We start from the raw sequence: 23,150 nt of genomic DNA on the forward strand, positions 1-23,150 counted from the left end.
TTCTTATTTTTATTTACAAATTTATTTTTAATAAAAGTACAATAATAGTATATATACAGCAAAAAATGTGGTGTGGCTGGACAGATATAATTTACACAGCATATTCCTGGTGAATACTTTTTAATAAAAAGATATTTGGAAAAAAGTTTCCAAGCAGTGGTATATAACCTACATGGACTTTACATTTACTTTTTTAATTTACAGTAATAGTAATAATTTTTGTTTAAGAGTTAATGTATTGTAATAAATTAATCTTGCTATAATTTTAACATAGAAGAAATGAGCCAGATGAAACCAAAAACAAAACAGTTACAAAATTCCAAGTAACGTATACAGTAAAAGTACAGTCTCCACGTAATGGTGTTGTGTTCCATAAGTACGTGTGTAAATGGATTTTTGCTTGTCAACGGATTTCTTTTACGCAAGTTGAAATATGTTCTAGGATTAAATATTTTTAGGCTTATAATTTAACCTTTTACCATTCCATCTTAAAAATGCTGGTGGGATTTGCATGTCCTTCAAGTATATTATAGATTGGTACATTCTTAGACCTTTTTACCCCTGTGAATTTTCCCATGTCTTTCACAGATTTTGATTTTTTTTTTTTTTTAAAGTGAGTCTAGATAAAAAGTTATTATTCCAACTTACAAGTGTTGGGAATCACTCGCTCCCTGGTCTAGAACTTCAGAGCTTCACATTTCCTCTCCTCGCTTCCTTTTGACAAGAGTTAGGCCTATCTGACCAGTTACTTAAGGATGACAGTGAGTTTTCCTGTTAAGAGGCAGTTTCAACAATTTTGTGTATCCAAATTGGGCTCCGGAACCTTTCCAGATGTGGCCTCCAATGGGCCTTGGAATGCTAAAAGGTTAAGAGCAAGAATATTAACTCAGAAATGCAAAATTGTATTTATTAAAGCCAGCACCTCCCAGAGATGGATCACAATATTGGTCATAAAATGTTTCCTAACTAATGCTTTTTCCTCTTACCCACTGTATGGGAAAGGATGTAGGGGAAAAGGGCATCTTGATGCCAGTGATAGGCTCTTGATCTGAGGAATTAAAGCTAAAAGCCCCCCTTCCTCAGATAGAACTTGATTATCTCCAGTATCCCATGTACTGCATGACTCCTGTGGTTTTACAACTTCCATTAATATAATAATTATACTCTTGCATCATTACTATGGCATTTTCACTAGTTAGCCTTATAAGACTCATTTCAGTTGTGGTGCAACATAAATTTTATACACTAGTTATAGGCAAAGAAGTAACTAATGTAACCTGTCATGTGGGCTGCCATTTGTTTCAAAATACAGTACAGTATATTCTAGGGAGCACTTCTACGCTCTAGACTGGCAAAACTAACTAACAAGCAGCAAAACTAAATTCCACATTAATTATAAAAAGATTGTTCCCTAATGTCTCATCATCTATAATCCTTCAAAGGTGGTGCCTCTATTCCAGTGAAGGTCTTTTGATCCATGAAATGGAAGTTATCCTTCCTTTACTCAGAACAAACTTGATTACCTCCCATTCCCCAGATGCTGCATAATTCCTACTGGTTTTGGTGTTTCCAGTGAATATAGTATTAATAACAATCACCTTCAATTAAAGGGAATTTTTCATAAAAGTGAGGACTGCTTGTAGTATTTATGAATGGAATAGTGGAATGAGAAAGATATAAAAAAAATAGGAATAAATTAGCATTATGAAATAATAGTAAAAGTGTTGAAATGGTCTTGCTGCACTTTATCATTTGAATAGTGGACAAAAGAAATGGGAAATTAGACTAAGTAGATAAGTAAAAGAAATTTATTTTGAAAGAAAAATTGGTTAGATTTTATGTCAAAATATGTTTAAACTTCCATGCATGTCATAGTAGGCGACTAAAATGCCGGGAGCAAGGGCTATTAACCCCTTCTCCTGTATACATTACTAATGTTAAGAGGGGCTTTTGTTTTTCTTTTTGGGCCACCCTGCCTCAGTGGGATACAGCCAGTTTGTTGACAGAAGATGATATTTAAACTTAATCCTGTTTCAAAATTTAATTGGTAGAGTATAAAATTGGCACTGTGTGGTTACTCACTGTCACATACTGGTAATAAGTTTGATAGGTGTTATACTGAAATATATAAAATGCTTTGCCACAGTTTTATGAGGTTGGAGGACATTAAATCTGGATAATAAAATAAGAATCTGAACTACTGCATATTACTTTTTGGTGTTAAATATCATAGAGGCAAGTTAGTTCATTTCTATACAGGAATCCTCTCTTGTATATATGTGATATATTATGGCTGTGCTTTGATTATTTTTAAATAGGTAATAAATAAGACAACGCACAGTATATACAGATTCCTGCTTTCAAAAACTTGCATATTTTAAACTGTATGTCTAATATACTGCAGCTTATAAATTATTTCTCATGTTATATTGGATATAGAGGTACAGTATCAGTCACAAGTTAGTGGTGATCACATACCATTATTTTATTTTGATAATTTTATCAGTTTATTTCCTTAATGATACACTGTTCGGTGCTTAACATTTAGCCGAGCTACTAGGTGGGAGTTTCTTTAATCATAATTAGCAAGAGAATTACTGTCCATATTGTGTGTAAACTTAAAAAGTACAAAAACATCAATGGTGTTATGTCTGTTGACAGTGCTTACATAGAATTTTTTCAGGTGAATCCCAGTCTATCCATTTCATAATGTAAAGGAGTCTTCTTATCAAAGTCTTCTTGGGGAATTCATTCTCAAGTTTTATATAATTTTACAAATAAATATATAAATTTGAAAGCATTTCACTTTCCCATGTGTAAACAATTGCTCTTTTCTATATACAGGAGGGGCTTTGCTTTACAATGTTTCGCTAGTACCACGGTTTTCAATTATACCCATTCTTCATTTATTCAGGCTACCTGCAATAAATATATTCATCATCAAGTAGGAAAATATTTTATGGTAAGTAATGTGTGTACTGTATATGCATTTTTAAGGCATAGCTCTATTGCTCACTTAATACGTATATGATACTGTAAACACGTTATCAGGCTTTTATAGGCATTTGAAAGTAAATAAAGGTCGTTTCACTTAATGGTGGTAGCCCAAAACCTAACCTGCTATATAAACAGGGCCCTCCTGTAGCTAGATATATTTATCACAGGACAATTAACAGTCATTTGGAAAATATATATGGAGCAAAGACCTTATTTGCACTGGAAATCAGTATGTGCATTTAGCAAAGTCAAGATTCTGGTTAACATCAGGTAAGATGTCACCAAAAGTTTACAATAGATGGACTGCAAAATAATTTCACATAGAAAGGCCCTGTGATGAGGCACTGGGGGAAAACGGAAAATTATAGAGGTCATATATTGCTCACACAAAATTAATACCACATCTAAACTACTTTTAATACCTCAGTAACTGGATTATTGGCTCTGAAATGGAGAAGAGATATCTGATAATATATACAGTATATGGAGGATACTCTAGGGCTTGGTCCCTAACTTACACATTGCTTTAGCAGCTTACTGGAGTGAAAGATATGGGAAACAATGTAGAATAAACTCACTGAAGCAGAAAGGCCATGGGTACAATTAGAGAACACTGTCAATGTCCAAGACACTTCAACATACTGCCAGCAGATATCAGAAATACTTGTACTGCCAGAATGAAAAGTTGGACAGCTTCCCACTAAAGGTACCAGATCAGTTGGGTTATGATGGTTATATGGGCCTCAGGGTCATTACCACAGCCTGGTTGACTATGTAGTCAGCAGGGTAGCCTGGTTGACTATGGTCAACAGGGTAGCCTGATTGACTATGTGGTCAGCAGGGTAGCTTGACTGACTGTGGTCAACAGAGTAGTCTGGACTTAGGCTAGGCTGCAGGAATAGAAAAGCCCTCAAAACCAGTCACAGGTGTAAGATAGTGCAAATAAATCCTTACCCCACCCACCGCTGTGTCCAACACACAACAGCCTCAGGGTAATAGAGTGGTACCCAAGAGTATCCAGCAGAGGGTTTGATTTCAGCCACAAGACCAAAAAGATGTTTATGTTCTGATGTTCATTTTACAATGGCTAAACATATCCTCCAATGTAGATTGTCAGGCCAAGAACCACCTTACCTGCCAAACACCACTGAACTTCCTTTTCACAGAAGCATGCCATCCACAAGATGGCAATGAACCAAAATGGATGAACAGCAAGATTAGGCAGCAAAAACACAAGCAGGCTAATATGCAGCCTACTACCAGATAACAGTAATGATGCGATAGATTATTATTATTATTATTATTGTAATAACTAAGATCTAAACCCACAAGGGTTATACAGCAGTGCATGAAACAACAGAACAAGCAAATTTATTCAGAAGGGGCCAATGCCAATTCACCTGTTTTATCTCTATCCACCCACCAAAGAAGTGTGTTGGCTACCGAGGCATCACAACTCTAAAGGTTAGGCTCAGTTTTCAGGCAAGTGGAAACAGGAAGTGCAATATATGGATGGGTCTCCATACATGGCAAGCATTGGGGAAGCATTTAATTACTTTCACAAACTACAGCCACACTGGGGTAAGAAGTCCCATGCAGAGCAACTACATCATCAACGAAGACCATATTTCCCCAACCACAGAAAGTAACTGATATGAAGGGTACAGTAAGGTGGACATCCTTTCAATTGCAGGTGGGACATTCTCTAGGTGAGTTTTAGTTTAATATCTTTATTATGCACCCCATACCCATCCTAGCATGAATTGAATGACAGTATTTTGTTAGGTTTCAAAAGTGCCAGCAGTTACATTGCCAAGGAGTCGGAAAGAGCTCTAACCAACAACTCTTTAAATAAACAGTTGCAGAGAACTTATTACAGCTAAGCTTGAACTTGGCAGTGCCCATGTACAGGATGAACAAAATTCTCCACTTCAACAATAAGCAACTTCATGAGCTTGATCTGGCAACAAATATCTACAATCTACATAAAGCTGGTAGCGAGACATTAGATGAGGAACAACACCCTGGAGGTCGAATTAAATTGAGCATATCAATGGACGGTGAAGGGGATGTCATCTACATCTTGTTACATGGATAAAGTGTCTGCTTGGGAAGCATGAAATGTCTTGACTGATCACTGTCAGTAGCACATGATTTGGGGCCAAAAAATTTGACTGTTTTTGGGTTGAATATAGAATGCATTGAAAGCAATAGGCCAAAGTGAGAGCTTTCACAGCTATAAAACGGTGGGTAAGAAAAGTCAGAGATGCTGTTTCGAACAATCTTTGTGGGTGTTTTAACATTTTAGGAAATGTTACTGCCACTGGCAGCATTGTTATATAATTATTATAATCATGGGGGAGTGCTAAACTCGTAGGATTATACAGCGCATGTGGGGGGAAGATGGAAGGTATTCAGGCTTAATTCAGGGAACTTGAGCACAGATGCTGTATAGCCCTTGTGGCTTAGCACTTCTTTTTTATTATAATAATAATAATTGAGCACAGATCCAATTCCCTAGATCAAGAGCCCCTCACCAGTATCAAGGAACCTCCCTTGAGGGGCTGACAGCATTGTACCGGTTTCCATAAAGATGGTTTGTAAACTGCCACTGCATTTGAAAAGGAACCAGCACTATGGGGTGAAGTCCCATTTGATTCAGGATTTGAGAAAATATTCCTCTAGTAACTTGATAACAACCAGGTGAACCATGAAGGAAAAATTTAATCCTGCTGTTGGAGACATTCTAAATAGCCTTTCAAGGTTCCATGTCATAAAAGGAGGGTAGTCTCTGGGTGCACATAAGAACGTGACAACACAAATATTATACTTATTTCTCCATCCATAATTGCCTTCCATGGTATCGGATATACTACCTAATAGCAGGCACTAATATAACACAGGGTATATTTTTATATACTGCCCTTCAAATTAATTTAGCACATATGTAAAATTTCATATATTGTATCAATAACAATAGGATTTATTGTCAAATTTATATTACATCAGATTTATAAAAAAAATTGTCTAACAGAAGCACTTCACTATTGTTTCTGGAATGTAAATGTTTTATTAAAGGTTTTTTGGAAAAAACTATTAGTGTATCAAAACTTTCTGCTGATGTGTCTTGCATTCCTAGTTAATGATACTTTTTTCTGTTTCCAGCAAAGAAACTCAAAAAATATATTACTGGATAAAGTTTAAAATAGCCATGTTTTATTACCATTATTGCATCAAGTCTTAGAAGTTAAATGTATATCAGCAATGTCCATCAAACATTGGTCAATACTCTCTGGCTCCATGGTCTCATAATCAACTTCAAATGTTCTGCAAGTATCCACTTCGTCATTTTTAAAAGCTTCACCATTTTCAAGAATTTTACTTGAAGTTTCTTGTTCAGTATTTTGAACATCAGAATTTTTCATACTACTGCTGGTGCAACACATTCCTGTGTCACTGTGGGTTTCCTCATCTTCATCAAAATATCTTTCTTCCTCATCTCTTGCACGAATGTCAAGAGGATCATAATCATCACTGGTGTCAACTTGGCTAAAAAAAAAAAATGAAAATGATGCACAATTACAGTTTAGATTTTATAAACATTTAAGTTAATATTTTGTGAACAGGTAAACAATAAAACTGATTCATAAAACATTTTGTCCAGGTATTATACATACTAGTGTTTTTTTTTTTAGCACACTGCACACCTTCCACTAATGAAGGATAACTTAAAAGAGGAAACACACTTACCATCACTTTGTCTTGCCAGAAGGGTGCTAACATCACAGTTAGAATGACCTTACCAAACTGCAACATCCTCACCCCTTTTTTAGAGTACAAATACTGTACTTTCCACTTCTAGATCTTGAGTTAAGCCAACCAGTTTTCCTGAATCACTTCATAAACATTACCTTGGTCACACTCCAACAACACATCCATTAAATACCACTTGTCTCCATTCACTGCTATTTAACATGCTCACACATGCTTGCCCCATGCCCAAGCCCCTAAAACTCAAAAGCCTTTTAACCCCTCCCCCCCACTCTTCCTCACCAACCATTCCTGAGATGGCCCATACCCTTCCTACCTTCCACCCCAGGTTTATGCACCCCTCGTCAGCATCCTATCCCTCTCTATCCTCTCTACATGCCTAAATCCCCTCAAAAAATCTTCTCAGCCATGGTCACCCCACACTGCCTTTTTAATTTCTACACTAAATAATATTCACACTCCTATACATGACACCTCCACTGCCTATATAATCCTTTTTGCTGGAATGTTCAAAACCCATCTTCACATAATCATAAATATAAACAGAATTTTGCAATTCTGATTTCCTTACCCATAATCAAAATCTTCATCCTTCCCTCTCAAAAAGTTGTGATATCCTACTGAGTAGAACTCTTCCTTAAACAGTTGTTTTTTTCGTGATTCAACAGGACTATTCACTTCCTCATTGTCAGTATCTTCTTCTTCCTCAAACATTTCATCCTCTTGATCTTCTTGTAGCTTTTTAATGGTATTGTCAGTACATTTGTCAATGTGATCTAAAAGGATGCTGGAAAATCTGTGATAAAAGAAAATAACTGAAGATAATACATGGTTTAATGTTCAGGTTTTATTTCCATGCTTAGTCTTTGCAAATAAGGTTGACATAAGTAAAAAATGGTGGAAGTTCTAAGAAAGAAAACTTTCCTTATGTACTAATTAAAGACTATTCTTCTATGTGTGTGCAGTATTACACTTCTTCCTCTCCAGCACGCAGCACTGCATGACCCTTGTCAGTTTAGCGCTTTATTTGATTATAATAATCCTTTCCAGCAGAATGGTTGTTTACTCATCACCCTAATACCTACTGTTTTTTCCTGCATTATTATCAGGTGGCAGAACTAAATTTAAAAGGGATCAAACCTGATTCCCTGCAATTTTCCAGGCACTATTTGACCTCTGACTGGTTTAGAACTTCCCTGTTAATATAATAACAACAATAGATAAATTAAATAATTATTTTGAACAACCATGCTGGAGAATAAATTACAAACATATATTTCATGCCTTTGTCTAAATGATTTACTATAAAAGCACAGACAAGACAGATATTGTGGTAGCACAGCAACATTAAGACACCAGACACTTGAGATGAACAAACACTAGGTTAAACAGGTGGAGACAGCATCTTATTAACAGGAATCTCACATATTTATTAGAATGGTCTTCCTCATAAACACACAAACACATGCATTACTTAACATGATTTATGTGCAAAAAAATGCAAATTTTATCAAGAAGTGTCAGAAAAATATATTTATATTATAGAGGTCCATTTGCAGCACGCAGGCATTAATGTGGTAAAGTCAACATTATGACACCCAGCTATATATAAGCCAAAATGTGACTTGACATTTTGGCTTATATCTAGCAAGGTGATGTAATAATTAGGTAATAATCCTGAAGAGGCAACTTATCACATCACTTTGACAAATACGTACAAGCCAAGGTCTCAACTCGCATCTTGAATTCAGGTTCAGTAATCATGTCGGCTACACTACTACCTGCTTGCTGCAAACACAATTCAACAAAATTATGCTTTTAAACCAGTTTTTTAAATCTTTCTTCCTTTCAACAAACCAGCTGTATCCCATTGAGGCAGGGTGGCCCAAAAAGAAAGATAAAAGTTTCTCTTTTTAACTTTAGTAGTGTATACAGAAGGGGTTACTAGCCCCTTGCTCCCAGTTTTTAATTTTTTTTTTTTTCAACAAACTGGCCATATCCCACCAAGGCAGGGTGGCCCAAGCATATATATACACACCCAGAGGGGTGTGTATATATATGCTTGTACATGTATGTGAAGTGTGACCAAAGTGTAAGTAGAAGTAGCAAGACATACCTGTAATCTTGCATATTTATGAGACAGACAAAAGACACCAGCAATCCTACCATCATGTAAAACAATTACAGGCTTTCGTTTTACACTCACTTGGCAGGACGGTAGTTTTTTAAATACTGTACAGTATTCAAATTTTATACATAATGTACAAACATTCTGTACAGTAAATGATAAAAATGTTAGTAAAGGTATGGCAATGTTAGGCTAACATTCTGGCTGCTCATACACTTCAAATTTACCAACCTGGAATTTAGCAACTACTTTGTCCCTATCATGCCAGATTTGTTATACTTTACTGTATTTACCTGACATTACTGCTGTCTATTTTATATCTATCTTCTCTCTCTTCTTTTGTTTGGTGCTTCCCAATAAGCTGATCATACAAAAGTGGGTTTCGGCGTTCCATCTCTTTTTCACTGAAATAATCTCCAGTGCTGCGAAGTTTCTGCAGAGCTGAGTATCTTCTATTCCGGATTATAATTCTGAAGATGAAATACAGTAATAACATTAATTTCTTATTAGGTATTTATCACAAGTGTTTTCCCACTGTTCTCCCTTCAAGGACAAAGGATGGAGGGGGACTACTATAAGAAACAGTTAAGAGAAACAGCTAAATAGTTTTATAAAACATATATTAAGTATCCCTCAAGGGGTACTATAAGTGGCTGCCTGAATATTTCAAGTGTTTGTGCCAAACTACCAAAAAGCTATACTATTTAAGCAACTCCCTTAAAAAAAAAAAAATAATGCTGGTATTTTTGAGATTGATAACAGCCAATATTCATTCAGATACATCACTGGAATACTTGTTATTTTCCTATTTTCAATGCTGTCCTACTCAGAACCTAGTTAGAGACCAAGCATTATTGGTGACTGATCAACATAACACTGCTGTTCAACCTATCCTCATTTTACTATATATTAATGCTTCTCATTATTATTATTATATTTTTTTCAACAAACTGGCCGTATCCCACCAAGGCAGGGTGGCCCAAAAAGAAAAACAAAAGTTTCTCTTTTTAAATTTAGTAATTTATACAGGAGAAGGGGTTACTAGCCCCTTGCTCCTGGCATTTTAGTCGCCTCTTACATCACACATAGCTTACGGAGGAAGAATTCTGTTCCACTTCCCAATGGAGATAAGAGGAAATAAACAAGAGCAAGGCCTAGTAAGAAAATAGAAGAAAACCCAGAGGGGTGTGTATATATATGCTTGTACATGTATGAGAGGTTTTTACAAAGCAGAAGTGTTATAAGAAGAGCAGAGTATATGGAGAGTAAAAGAAAGGTAAAGAGAGTGGTGAGAGAGTGCAAAAGGAGAGCAGATGATAGAGTGGGAGAGGCACTGTCAAGAAATTTTAATGAAAATCAGAAAAAATTTTGGAGTGAGTTAAACAAGTTAAGAAAGCCTAGGGAAAATATGGATTTGTCAGTTAAAAACAGACTAGGGGAGTTAGTAGATGGGGAGATGGAGGTATTGGGTAGATGGCAAGAATATTTTGAGGAACTTTTAAATGTTAAGGAAGAAACAGAGGCAGTAATTTCATGCACTGGTCAGGGAGGTATACCATCTTTTAGGAGTGAAGAAGAGCAGAATGTAAGTGTGGGGGAGGTACGTGAGGCATTACGTAAAATGAAAGGGGGTAAAGCAGCTGGAACTGATGGGATCATGACAGAAATGTTAAAAGCAGGGGGGGATATAGTGTTGGAGTGGTTGGTACTTTTGTTTAATAAATGTATGAAAGAGGGGAAGGTACCTAGGGATTGGCAGAGAGCATGTATAGTCCCTTTATATAAAGGGAAAGGGGACAAAAGAGACTGTAAAAATTATAGAGGAATAAGCTTACTGAGTATACCAGGAAAAGCGTACGGTAGGGTTATAATTGAAAGAATTAGAGGTAAGACAGAATGTAGGATTGTGGATGAGCAAGGAGGTTTTAGAGTGGGTAGGGGATGTGTAGATCAGGTGTTTACATTGAAGCATATATGTGAACAGTATTTAGATAAAGATAGGGAAGTTTTTATTGCATTTATGGATTTAGAAAAGGCATATGATAGAGTGGATAGAGGAGCAATGTGGCAGATGTTGCAAGTATATGGAATAGGTGGTAAGTTATTAAATGCTGTAAAGAGTTTTTATGAGGATAGTGAGGCTCAGGTTAGGGTGTGTAGAAGAGAGGGAGACTACTTCCCGGTAAAAGTAGGTCTTAGACAGGGATGTGTAATGTCACCATGGTTGTTTAATATATTTATAGATGGGGTTGTAAAGGAAGTAAATGCTAGGGTGTTTGGGAGAGGGGTGGGATTAAATTATGGGGAATCAAATTCAAAATGGGAATTGACACAGTTACTTTTTGCTGATGATACTGTGCTTATGGGAGATTCTAAAGAAAAATTGCAAAGGTTAGTGGATGAGTTTGGGAATGTGTGTAAAGGTAGAAAGTTGAAAGTGAACATAGAAAAGAGTAAGGTGATGAGGGTGTCAAATGATTTAGATAAAGAAAAATTGGATATCAAATTGGGGAGGAGGAGTATGGAAGAAGTGAATGTTTTCAGATACTTGGGAGTTGACGTGTCGGCGGATGGATTTATGAAGGATGAGGTTAATCATAGAATTGATGAGGGAAAAAAGGTGAGTGGTGCGTTGAGGTATATGTGGAGTCAAAAAACGTTATCTATGGAGGCAAAGAAGGGAATGTATGAAAGTATAGTAGTACCAACACTCTTATATGGGTGTGAAGCTTGGGTGGTAAATGCAGCAGCGAGGAGACGGTTGGAGGCAGTGGAGATGTCCTGTTTAAGGGCAATGTGTGGTGTAAATATTATGCATAAAATTCGGAGTGTGGAAATTAGGAGAAGGTGTGGAGTTAATAAAAGTATTAGTCAGAGGGTAGAAGAGGGGTTGTTGAGGTGGTTTGGTCATTTAGAGAGAATGGATCAAAGTAGAATGACATGGAAAGCATATAAATCTATAGGGGAAGGAAGGCGGGGTAGGGGTCGTCCTCGAAAGGGTTGGAGAGAGGGGGTAAAGGAGGTTTTGTGGGTAAGGGGCTTGGACTTCCAGCAAGCGTGCGTGAGCGTGTTAGATAGGAGTGAATGGAGACGAATGGTACTTGGGACCTGACGATCTGTTGGAGTGTGAGCAGGGTAATATTTAGTGAAGGGATTCAGGGAAACCGGTTATTTTCATATAGTCGGACTTGAGTCCTGGAAATGGGAAGTACAATGCCTGCACTTTAAAGGAGGGGTTTGGGATATTGGCAGTTTGGAGGGATATGTTGTGTATCTTTATATGTGTATGCTTCTAGACTGTTGTACAGTGGACCCCCGGTTAACGATTTTAATCCGTGCAAGAGGGCTCATCGTTATGCGAAATAATCGTTATGCGAATTAATTTTCCCCATAAGAAATAATGGAAATAAAATTAATCCGTGCAAGACGCCCAAAAGTATGAAAAAAAATTTTTTTTACCACATGAAATGTTAATTTTAATACACACAAACTGAAAAAGGCATGCACAATTACATGACACTTACTTTTATTGAAGATCTGGTGATGATTGATGGGATGGGAGGAGGGGAGAGCATTATCTTCTTACTGTTTAGAAGGGGAATCCCCTTCCATTAGGACTTGAGGTAGCAAGTCCTTTTCTGGGGTTACTTCCCTTCTTCTTTTAATGCCACTAGGACCAGCTTCAGAGTCACTGGACCTCTGTCGCACAACAAATCTGTCCATAGAGCTCTGTACCTCCCGTTTCTTCAAGACTTTCCTAAAATGGGCCATAACATTGTCATTGAAATAGTCACAAGCACGGCTTGCAACAGCTGTGTCAGGGTGATTTTCATCTATAAAGGTTTGCAGTTCAAACCACTCTGCACACATTTCCTTAATCTTTGAAGTAGGCACAATGGATTCCACAACTGGCATAGGCTTCTCAGGGTTAGCCCCAAACCCTTCAAAATCTTTCTTAATTTCCATACTAATTCTCACCCTTTTTACCACAGGGTTGGCACTAGAAGCTTTCTTGGGGCCCATGGTCACTTATTTTCCAGAAACACCACCGAAAACACTGTAATAATACGAAATATTCCGAGTGTATGCTTGGATGTTACCGCGGAGGCTGGCTGGTAAACAATGGGACGGCCGGCACATGTGAGGGCACATTGGACGCGTCTCGGACGAAAATCGGTATGCGGGTTTTTAATCGGTATGCGGGGCAAAAATTTTGCGATAAAAGTAATCGTTATGCGGAAAAATCGCTATGCGATGCCATCGTTATGCGGGGGTCCACTGTATTCTGAGCACCTCTGCAAAAACAGTGATAATGTGCGAGTGTGGTGAAAGTGTTGAATGATGATGAAAGTATTTTCTTTTTGGGGATTTTCTTTCTTTTTTGGGTCACCCTGCCTCGGTGGGAGACGGCCGACTTGTTGAAAAAAAAAAAAAACATGTATGTGTATTGTGACCTAAGTGTAAGTAGAAGTAGAAAGATGTACCTGAAATCTTGCATGTTTATGAGACAGAAAAAAGACACCAGCAATCCTACAATCACGTAAAACAATTACAGGTTTCCGTTTTACACTCACTTGGCAGGACGGTAGTACCTCCCTGGGCGGTTGCCGTCTACTAACCTACTACCTACATTATTATTATTATTATTATAATAAAACAGAAGCGCTGAACCTACAAGGGTCATACAGCACTGTATCCTTCTCATAAACTTACAAATACCATAAGTTATACACAGTAGGTTGGACTGGATTAGAACAGGGTCCATGAACCTACAAAAACATATATTTAGCCACAAATAAATTAACTAACAAAAAAATGCCACTATACATCTGGTAACAAGGTGGCCAAGCATAACCGGGAAATGTTCAAATCTGCACAATTATCACTCGTGGTGTGAGAATAGGCTGTGCTATTTATGACCTGTAGGTTCACCTATGCTGGATTATATATTCATCCAACCTATTCTCAATGTTACTGATGGAACTAGCTTCAATAATCCTTACTTGTTGGTGTGCTCATTCTTATGTTTCAATGCTTCGCTAAGATAATAGTCTACTTCAGCATCCCCTTCATATTTCAAGAAATACTGAAGATGCTCTCTCTCCAACTGCCTTCCAAATCTGTGAAAAAAAAATACAATGTGTTTGTAAAAAAAGTTACAAGAGTTAAGCAATTTACAAATTTTGGAACAAATGAGCACAGGTCACTGACAATCTATTCAATCATGTTCACTGAAAGAAAGTGAAAAATAAAAAGTCTTCTGCATTTCTTGAAATCATTATAATTATTGTTTCCTCCCTTCATGGAGAACGCCTTGATGCTAATGAAGAGCTCTTGATCCAAGAAACTGGAGCTATCTTTTCCTTTTTGGGACCAAACCTGACTGCCTCCCATTCTCCAAGCTCTCTCTAATGTTGACATTTAGCATTTTCTTATAAATATTATTAATAACAATATGCAGTTTCCTCTGTTCAGGTAAATAACATTTCTCAATTTATTAAAAAATATGTTCCATTTTCATTGTATATCATCTAGAATTTCCATTTCTTGTATGTGCCTGTAGAAATAAAGAATTTTTTTTAATGCATTGGCTGTTTCCCACTGAGGCAGGGTGACCCAGAAAGATTTATTATTATTATTATTATTATTATTATTGTTATTATTATTATTATTATTATAATTTAACACATTCCTAAAACACAAAATTCAAAGTTAATGCCTTAATCTTGAATGGAGGAAAAGGTGACAGACATACTGCACCTGATTAGTAAGTTTATTTACATACAGGTACACAAAAGTACAATTACGTACATTATACATAATATCATACATGTAAATTACCTAGGATAACCCCCCAAAAAAGTCAGATAAAGTGACTTATTTCCACTGGGGTCCTTGTAACATCATATTTAAGGCTTAGCTGTAAGTTGATTTACAAGAGACAGCAGGACAATGAGGTCAGTTATTTGGAATCTTCTGGAATGAGGGAACCTACAGGCCTAGTCAACTACCCAGTAAGTTTCCAGAAGAGCTACAAGGAATCATCAGCAAAAGTACAGTAATATTTATCCATCCTCTTACCCACTACCAAGCACAAAAATGCATTAACCCCTTGACTGTCGCAACCCCCAATCCTGAGGTGTCTCCTGGTGTCGTGAAAATTTAAAAAAAAAAAATTATTTTTTCTCATGAAATGATAGAGAATCTTTTCCCAATGGTAATGACACCAAAAGTACGAAATTTGATGGAAAACATACGGAATTACGCTCTCACAAAGTTAGAGACCTCAGCGATATTAACGAATCGGCGATTTCCCCCACTTTGAGCGCTATTTTCAGCTAATTCCATTGTTCCAGTCGACCAAACTCATAACTATTTCTTTAGAGCTCCATTTGTCCTATCGATTGAGTACAAGAAACCGCCCATTTACCGATTTCAACTACCCAATAAAGTGGTCAGAAATTGGCAATTTGGCCAATTTCATGCAAATTAAAAAATATGCCAATTTCAAAATAGGGTCCAGAATGAACAATGCAGATATTCCTGGCTCTAAAATAACATTTTCTTTGTTCATCAGTCATGTCTCCAGGCTCCTCTGATATTACTCTTGCTGTCTATTTTGAATTTTTATTCAAACAAAAAATAGATTTACTGTTATGCAGACTGCTGCAATATTGTAATAATTGTATAAATAATGTCAACCCATTCGTGACTGCATATTAATAAATTTACTTACTTACTTACTTAGAATGGCTAGTTGGACATTTATTGGACAATGACATCATTTGTTTACTTTTGAACATGGGCAAAAATCAAACATTTCCCCTACTTTGAGCTCCATTTCAAGGTTCTTTTCATAGTAAAACCAATCAAAATCACCCCTACTTCTATAATATGTTTTCCATTCTATCAAATGAGACCAAGAAAACGAGAATACAACCATAAATACTATACAAAAATAGACCACAAAGTCGGCGTTTTAATTAAAAAAACGGTAATTTTTTTCTCATTATGCACTGCATGCTGCAGGATCTTTTTATATGGTGCACACTGACCACACCGGCCCATTCTCTCACATGTGAGCCTACCAGCTTTCTCCTGCTTGATTTGAAGCCGCTAGAATTTATGAGTATACTACATGTATATACGTCAAACACGGTGGTTCGTAAGACGTGTATATACGACCGAAACAGTCAAAGGATTAAATGCACTAATGATACCAGAAAGTAATAGAAAGGTAACATATATATAACCAACATCTACCTTCTCCCATGGTGGTACAGTACAGTGCATGTAGAAAGAAAAAAAAATTATTACTGTACTGACTGAAAAATATATTCCAGTTCCAAGGAAGTCTGCAAATCAAAGAATAAATAGAACAAGTTATTTATTAAAGCTTTTTCTCTTACATTTCCATCTGATTCCCACAAGTGTTAAGAAAGTTTATTGTTTATTATTATTATTGTTATTTTAACATGTCGGCCCTCTCCCACCAAGGTAGGATGACCCAAAAAGAAGCACTTTCACCATCATTCACACTTATTATTATTATTATTATTACCATTATTAAATTTAAGGGGAGAGCTAAACCCAAAGGGGATCATACAGTACCTGGGGACTGGGAAGTAAAAAGATTTGATCAAAGGGAGGGAAGAACAGGTAGTAAACCACATTAATATTCCCTCACCAGCATCAAGGAACCTTCCTTGATGGAAAGGGAATTCAAAATTATTAACCATTACTAATGGAATACACCAACCTGTATAAGAACTGCCCTGGTTTCTCATCAAGCAGCTTTTCAGCTATGTCCTTCCTTTCTTGGTATGTTAGATCTGGTTCATACCTCTGCTGACTTTTCAAGATGATAGTACTAGCCGCCATAAAATGGATTAAACGGTCTCTCAATGACAGCAGTGGTGCTGCACTCTCTGCATCCTCGCTTGTATAGTCTAGTTCTCCACTGGACTCCAAACTTGGGTTAGGATGCTCTCCTGATGTCTGGGTATCTTCATCATAAAATTCTCCCCACATGGCTACAATATTCCCTTAGCTGAAAAATTATATTTTATATTACTGTATAATGCAGCATACAGTATGTAAAGTAAAAGGACACAAGTGCAACTAATGTGACATTTTATTGTGGCAACGTTTCGCTCTCCAGGAGCTTTATCAAGCCATCAATGGCTTGATAAAGCTCCTGTAGAGCGAAACGTCGCCACAATAAAATGTCACATTAGTTGCACTTATGTCCTTTTACTTTACATATTGTTGGCAATTCTACCAACTTTATTACAGCATACAGTATTTAGGGGCAAGCACTAAACCCATAGGGGAATAGGAGGCAACTAGGTTTGATAAATGATAAATTTTATTTCTACAAAATACAATTCACAATTGATTCAGGAATGGTTGACATTATTGACATACATTATAGAAAGCTCCTGGTTATGCAGAGCATTTCATGCAGCCTTAAAATAAATTTATAACTACTGGATGAATAACTGATTTGGTTTACAAGAATGATAAAGTTTGCAATCTTTGACTTTAACACTTTGGCTTATGATGACATTTTTGGATTTTTTTTTACAAAACAATGTGATGGACTTTTTTTTGTAAAACATTTGTTATAATTTGTAGCAGCTATTACAAATATTGGTCAAATATAAATTCAAATACTAATAGTAAGCAAGTAAATTTATTTAGATACAGTTACACATAAGTACAATTATCATACATAGTTTAACATGTGTAAATTACCTAGGATAACCTAAAAAAAAAAGTCAAAGTGGCTTATTTATACTGGGATCCTTTATATATTTCTTTGTTACTGTACAGGGCATACAATAATCTGAAGGCCCACAGAATTCCTATGATCTTGGGCAAAACTTAAGATTATTCTATGCATATAGAATGATCTTAATAGTACAAATGAAGATCCACAATATACTTTATGTATATAAAGATAAAAAACAGTAGAGCACTGCAATAAGCCTATTGGCCCATGTTAGGCAGGTCCCTGCAGCAATGTATTATCCTTGTGGGTCTAGAGCTTAGTTTTAATTGTAATAATAATATATGACAGGTCCTCATATAATTAAAATTTATGATTAGTTTGTTTTCAGTAACAAATGATGCGGCCTCTCAGCTAGATTTAGCAATAGAATATAATTAAAATTGTACAGTACTGAATATGTTTTATATTAGACATAATATTATGGTGTGCTCGGTAGGCAGCGTACTTAGCTCACACACTGAGCATCCATGGTGTGGTCCCCGGTATGGGTGGAAACGATGGGCATGCTTCCTTACACCTGCTGCCCTTGTTCACCTAGCAGTAAGTAGGTACCTGGGTATTAGTCACCTTACACTTGCTGTCACTGTTCACCTAGCAGTAAGTAGGTACCTGGGTGCTAGTGGACTGGTGTGGGTTGCATCCTGGGGGGGTTAGTGTACCTTAGATAGGGTTTTCAAATGAGCTGAGGTGGAATAACAGCTCTTAACCTGTAAAACTGATTTGTGTAAGAAAAAAAATTAACGAAACCCACCTAATCAACCTAAAACAACTTAGCCTTACTCCGCCACCTGTTATTACGTCTGCTGCGTCTTTGTTAACGTTCACCGTGATTGGCCAGGATGCAATACTAAGTCTTGAATGGCTCTGATGTGCCAAAAAAAAAAATATAATATTTTCTCTATTGTCTCCCAATATAACAACATGCCCAAGAAATAACTGTTGAGCTTGAACGCATCGTAAAATAAAAAGTAATGTCTGATTTCCACTGAGGAGCAGCCTTCAATTATACTTTTTTTTTTTTTAATAATGTAGGTAGAATTACCGACAATATGTTAGGTAAAAGGACACATGCGCAACTAATGTGACATACTGTGGCAACGTTTCGCTCTCCAGGAGCTTGACAAAGCTCCTGGAGTGAAACTCTGCCACATTAAAATGTCGCATTAGTTCCACATGTCCTTGTATCTAACCCCTTTTTTTTGGTCAAGGTGCATGCAAATTTGGTCTTTATCACACGTAAGTAAGCACTATTATAAAACATTAAAATATCCAATGTTTACCTAATTGCTGGCTTGAAGAGTTAAGACGGTCCATGGGTCGTATATACTTATTTTTATTAAGAGTACCGATGAGTTCAGTAAGTAAGTAAGTTTATTCAGGTATACACAAATACAGTTACATAGAATTATCATACATAGCAGCATATGTGTAGAGAACCTAGGATAACCCAAAAAAGTCAGACAGAGTGACTTATTTCCATTGGGGTCCTTTTACCTTATTATTATAATATAAAGGTTATAATATTTTCTTATTATTCTACAATGAAGATAACATCTTATTATCATACTAAAAAGACTATCTACTACACCAAGGTCATTAAGACTATCTACAATACAAGGGTCATTACTAGGAATAAGGTAAAAAATTTACACGTATGTTAGCTAAAAAATAGAAAATCATTCCCCTCCCTTTCTGTAGCTACATTCATCAGACACCTTTTGGCACTCTTCTTGAACTGGTTCATGCTATGACTGGCTTTGACATGTGCGGGCAGTCTGTTCCATTCCTTTATTGCTGTACAATAAAAGGTGTTTGAAGCCTGGCCACTGACTGTGGGTACTACAATGATTATTATAGTTACATATAAGAATATGTACTAAACCTGTAGGGGGTCACAGCCTGGGAAATAAAAGGTAATCACGGCTCATCCAAGCTAGGAAAAGTAGCTCCACTTCCTCAGATTTATGCTGAATCACCGGTGGCCCGGTGGCCTGGTGGCTAAAGCTCCCGCTTCACACACGGAGGGCCCGGGTTCGATTCCCGGCGGGTGGAAACATTTCGACACGTTTCCTTACACCTGTTGTCCTGTTCACCTAGCAGCAAATAGGTACCTGGGTGTTAGTCGACTGGTGTGGGTCGCATCCTGGGGGACAAGATTAAGGACCCCAATGGAAATAAGTTAGACAGTCCTCGATGACGCACTGACTTTCTTGGGTTATCCTGGGTGGCTAACCCTCCGGGGTTAAAAATCCGAACGAAATCTTATCTTATCTTATCTTAGATGAATAAAACACTGCAAAATTGAGTGTCTTTATTACTAAAACTTTTCGCCCGCACAACAGGATTCTTCAGTCAATGATTAAGACACTTGTACAACATTTGGGTGTTTTTACTGTGCACACGTTTCACCAGTAAGTGGGTTCATCAGTCCAGTAGAGGTGAATGGTGAAAAATGAGTTTGAGGTAATCAGTCCCCTCAGCATTGAGCAGTCGGATACCCAAGTGTCTTAATTATCAACTTGTTAGTTCTCTGAACCATTTATCTACAATTCTACAGTCGAATATAGGTGAATACAGCACTGTAGACAAAATATATTTTGATGCAGTCAGTCAGTTACCCTTCGAGGGAGGTGGGCAGACTTGAGGGGTGGACCCCAATGGAAATAAGTCAGTCTGACTTTTTTGGGTTATCCCAGGTTCTCTACACATATGTTGCTATGTATGATAATCTACATAACTGCATTTGTGTATAGCTGAATAAACTTACTGACCACCCAGTCAAAACTGTCTCGGCAGAAGCCTGTTGTGCAGGCGTAACGTTCAGGCATTTTATTAAAGATGCCCACGAGCTGTACGTGTTTTATTTAATAACTTGTATATAATCAATTGCAGAAGGGTCAGTGAATCAAATAAACCTTCAATCATCGCCAAGGTTAGAGAAGATTTTGTTCGGATTTTTAACCCCGGAGGGTTAGCCACCCAGGATAACCCAAGAAAGTCAATGCGTCATCGAGGACTGTCTTATTCCCACTGGGGTCCTTCAGTCTTGCTCCCCAGGACGCGACCCACACGAGTCGACGAACACCCAAGTACCAACTTGCTTACTAGGTGAACAAGGACAGCACATGTAGCTTTATCGCTAGCGCACTCAGCTCACACGCTGAGGTCAGGAGTTCGAATCACTGGTACGGTTGGAAAACATTAGGACGTGTTTCCATAAGACACCTGCTGTCCTTGTTCACCCATCAGTGTAAAATGGGTACCTGGGTGTTAGTCGACTGGTGTGGGCCGCATCCTGGGACAAAACTGACCTAATCTGCATAACAAGCGGCTTTCTATATAGTAGGATGTCAGCTATGCCTATATACCTTGTACTTGTAGAAATAAAGATATATTAATGTGTCCACCCAGCAGGGAAATGACACTCGGTGTGTAAGGCGAGAGCGTTGCCTACCAGGCCATGGAACAGTATAGGTACTAAGAGTTTACTTTAAACAGTTCCTCTCACACGCTGCTGCTGTGTATGATGATGGCTCAAAGGTCTCGTAAAGAATAAAAATCCACAATACCGTGGCTGGAACGTAAAACTAGATGAGCTGAACACCTCTCCAGGCTCAGGGACTGACCACCTCAAAACTTCAAGATATTTCAGTCTGTCCTGCACCACTGCCAAGTCACAACTGAAGCAAGGAAAAGTAGAGGATAAACGACACTACTGGAAGGGGCGGGGGAAAGAAGGGTGTGGTAGGAGTAGTAGTAGTAGTTATAGTAGAATTAGTCTCCTCAAGGGAGGTTTCTTGATGTTGTTGGGGCTCTTGATCTAAGGAATTAGATCTGTGCTCTAATTCCCTGAATCAAGCCTGTATAATCCCTACTGGTTTAGCGCTCCCCATAATAATAAAAGTAGCAGTAGTAGTAGTAGCAGGGCCAAACCGATCGGACCGATTGCTCCCAATGGGGCCCCTCGCCTAAGGGGGCCCCGCACTAGAATGTAATTTACTCTCGGCTTGTCATGTACACACAAAATGAAGTAAAAAAAGGAACATCTGAAGAAAGGAGTTTTTTCCAAGCTGAAACTGATCAAAACTTACTTGAGATCATCAATTCAGCAAGAATGTTTGAACAGTATGGCGATTATGTCCATTAAATCTGAAATTAGCAGGAGTTTAAACTTCGACAATTTTTTTTTACTTGTGGGCTTACATGTGTGCAATATTATATTAAAATGTAGCTTACATCTGTTTGGTCTATTAACTTGCATGCATTTTTTTTAAGCGCAGTTTGATTGCTTTCCATACATGGCCCCTCAAGGGAGGTTCCTTGACGTTGGTGAGGGGCTCTTGATCTAGGGAATTGGATCTGTGCTCCGGTTCCCTGAATTGAACCTGAATACCTTCCATCCCCCCACATGCGCTGTATAATCCTACGGGTTTAGCGCTCCCCATGATTATAATAATAATAATTTCCATACATGGGGCCCACCAAAATTGTTCCCAATTGGGCCCCACACTTCCTGAAGCCGGCTCTGAGTAGTAGTACATAAAAGAGAGCATTGCGGGAGATCTATTAGCGCTCTGTCGGTAGAACTAGTGATCAGAGTAATGAAAGCGAATTACATCTGAAGGTGGTGATGGAAATAACTCAACACTTGTCCGTAAGGAGGTAGAGAAGAACAATGGCATGTACATTCGCTACGTTTCTGACTGTTGCTCCTTCTGTCAAGAAAAAGTGTCCCGTGGCCTGGTAGGCAAAGCTCTCGCTTCACACTGAGTGTCCATCGTTCAATCCCCGGCAAGGGTATAAATGTTGGATAAGTTTCTTTACACCTGCTGTCCCTGTTCACCTAGCAGTAAGTAGGTAACTGGGTGTTAATCGATTGTTGTACCCACAACAAACAAGACTGAAGGACCCTATTGGAAATAAGACAGTCCTCGATAACGCACTGATGCTCTTATGTTTCGTACCAGATCATCATTATTAGTGAAGATAGGGTCAAGTGTATTTTCCAGTCTTGTTGGCTCCCCTATCTGCTGGCTTAAGGTGAATTTGTTGCTTATTTAATTGTTCATGTGTATGTTGAAGAATTGAGACATGCAACATATGGGAGTCTTTATTGAAGAAACGTTTCGCCACACATTGACTTCATCAGTCCAATACAAAGTAGAAATAAGTAAGGAGAGGAGATTGAGGTTGTGGAAAATACTGTATATATTTTCCAGAAATTCAGTATTTATATGTAAATAGATGGCCATACTGTATTTAATAATATTTGTCATAGAAAACGGAAAGCCTGCGTCTGCGCAGACGAGACTCACCATCTTGGTTTTAAATTTTGTACAAACGTTGGTGTAATGGGAAGAATTTTTCGTGCTCTAGAGGTTAAAATTGTGTTGACACCTCTCAAATAGGAGGCGAAATTGGTGGATGTGCATTCCTGCATAACTTGAGATATCAGACGAC

The 23,150-nt window shown here is 37.6% G+C and overlaps 2 protein-coding genes across 10 annotated transcripts in view; one reads left to right on the forward strand and one right to left on the reverse strand.

Moving 5' to 3' along the window:
* Window positions 1-21,398, reverse strand: LOC128695789 (coiled-coil domain-containing protein 97). Of its 9 annotated transcripts, none has more exons than XM_053786621.2 (6): window positions 21,260-21,398; window positions 16,656-16,946; window positions 13,900-14,016; window positions 9,190-9,366; window positions 7,340-7,564; window positions 1-6,546 (listed from the first exon to the last, which is right to left on the reverse strand). In XM_053786621.2, the coding sequence occupies exons 2-6, from the start codon at window positions 16,925-16,927 to the stop codon at window positions 6,231-6,233; spliced, it is 1,107 nt and encodes a 368-aa protein (XP_053642596.1). In that variant the 5' UTR covers window positions 16,928-16,946; window positions 21,260-21,398; the 3' UTR covers window positions 1-6,230. The 9 variants fall into 9 exon arrangements, with proteins under 9 accessions (XP_053642596.1, XP_053642602.1, XP_053642594.1 ...); XM_053786627.2 differs by having other exon boundaries at window positions 21,317-21,364; XM_053786619.2 differs by lacking the exon at window positions 21,260-21,398 and adding an exon at window positions 18,971-19,127.
* The window catches only part of LOC128695790 (DET1- and DDB1-associated protein 1), an 18,657-nt gene continuing 14,394 nt past the window's right edge, over window positions 18,888-23,150 (forward strand). Inside the window, exon 1 of the mRNA XM_053786628.1 lies at window positions 18,888-18,926. Coding sequence (XP_053642603.1) covers window positions 18,903-18,926 — 24 coding nt within the window. The 5' untranslated portion in view covers window positions 18,888-18,902. The remainder of the gene's footprint in view (window positions 18,927-23,150) is intronic.

The sequence above is a fragment of the Cherax quadricarinatus genome, chromosome 41 (assembly GCF_038502225.1).
Source record: "Cherax quadricarinatus isolate ZL_2023a chromosome 41, ASM3850222v1, whole genome shotgun sequence".
Taxonomy (NCBI): domain Eukaryota; kingdom Metazoa; phylum Arthropoda; class Malacostraca; order Decapoda; family Parastacidae; genus Cherax; species Cherax quadricarinatus.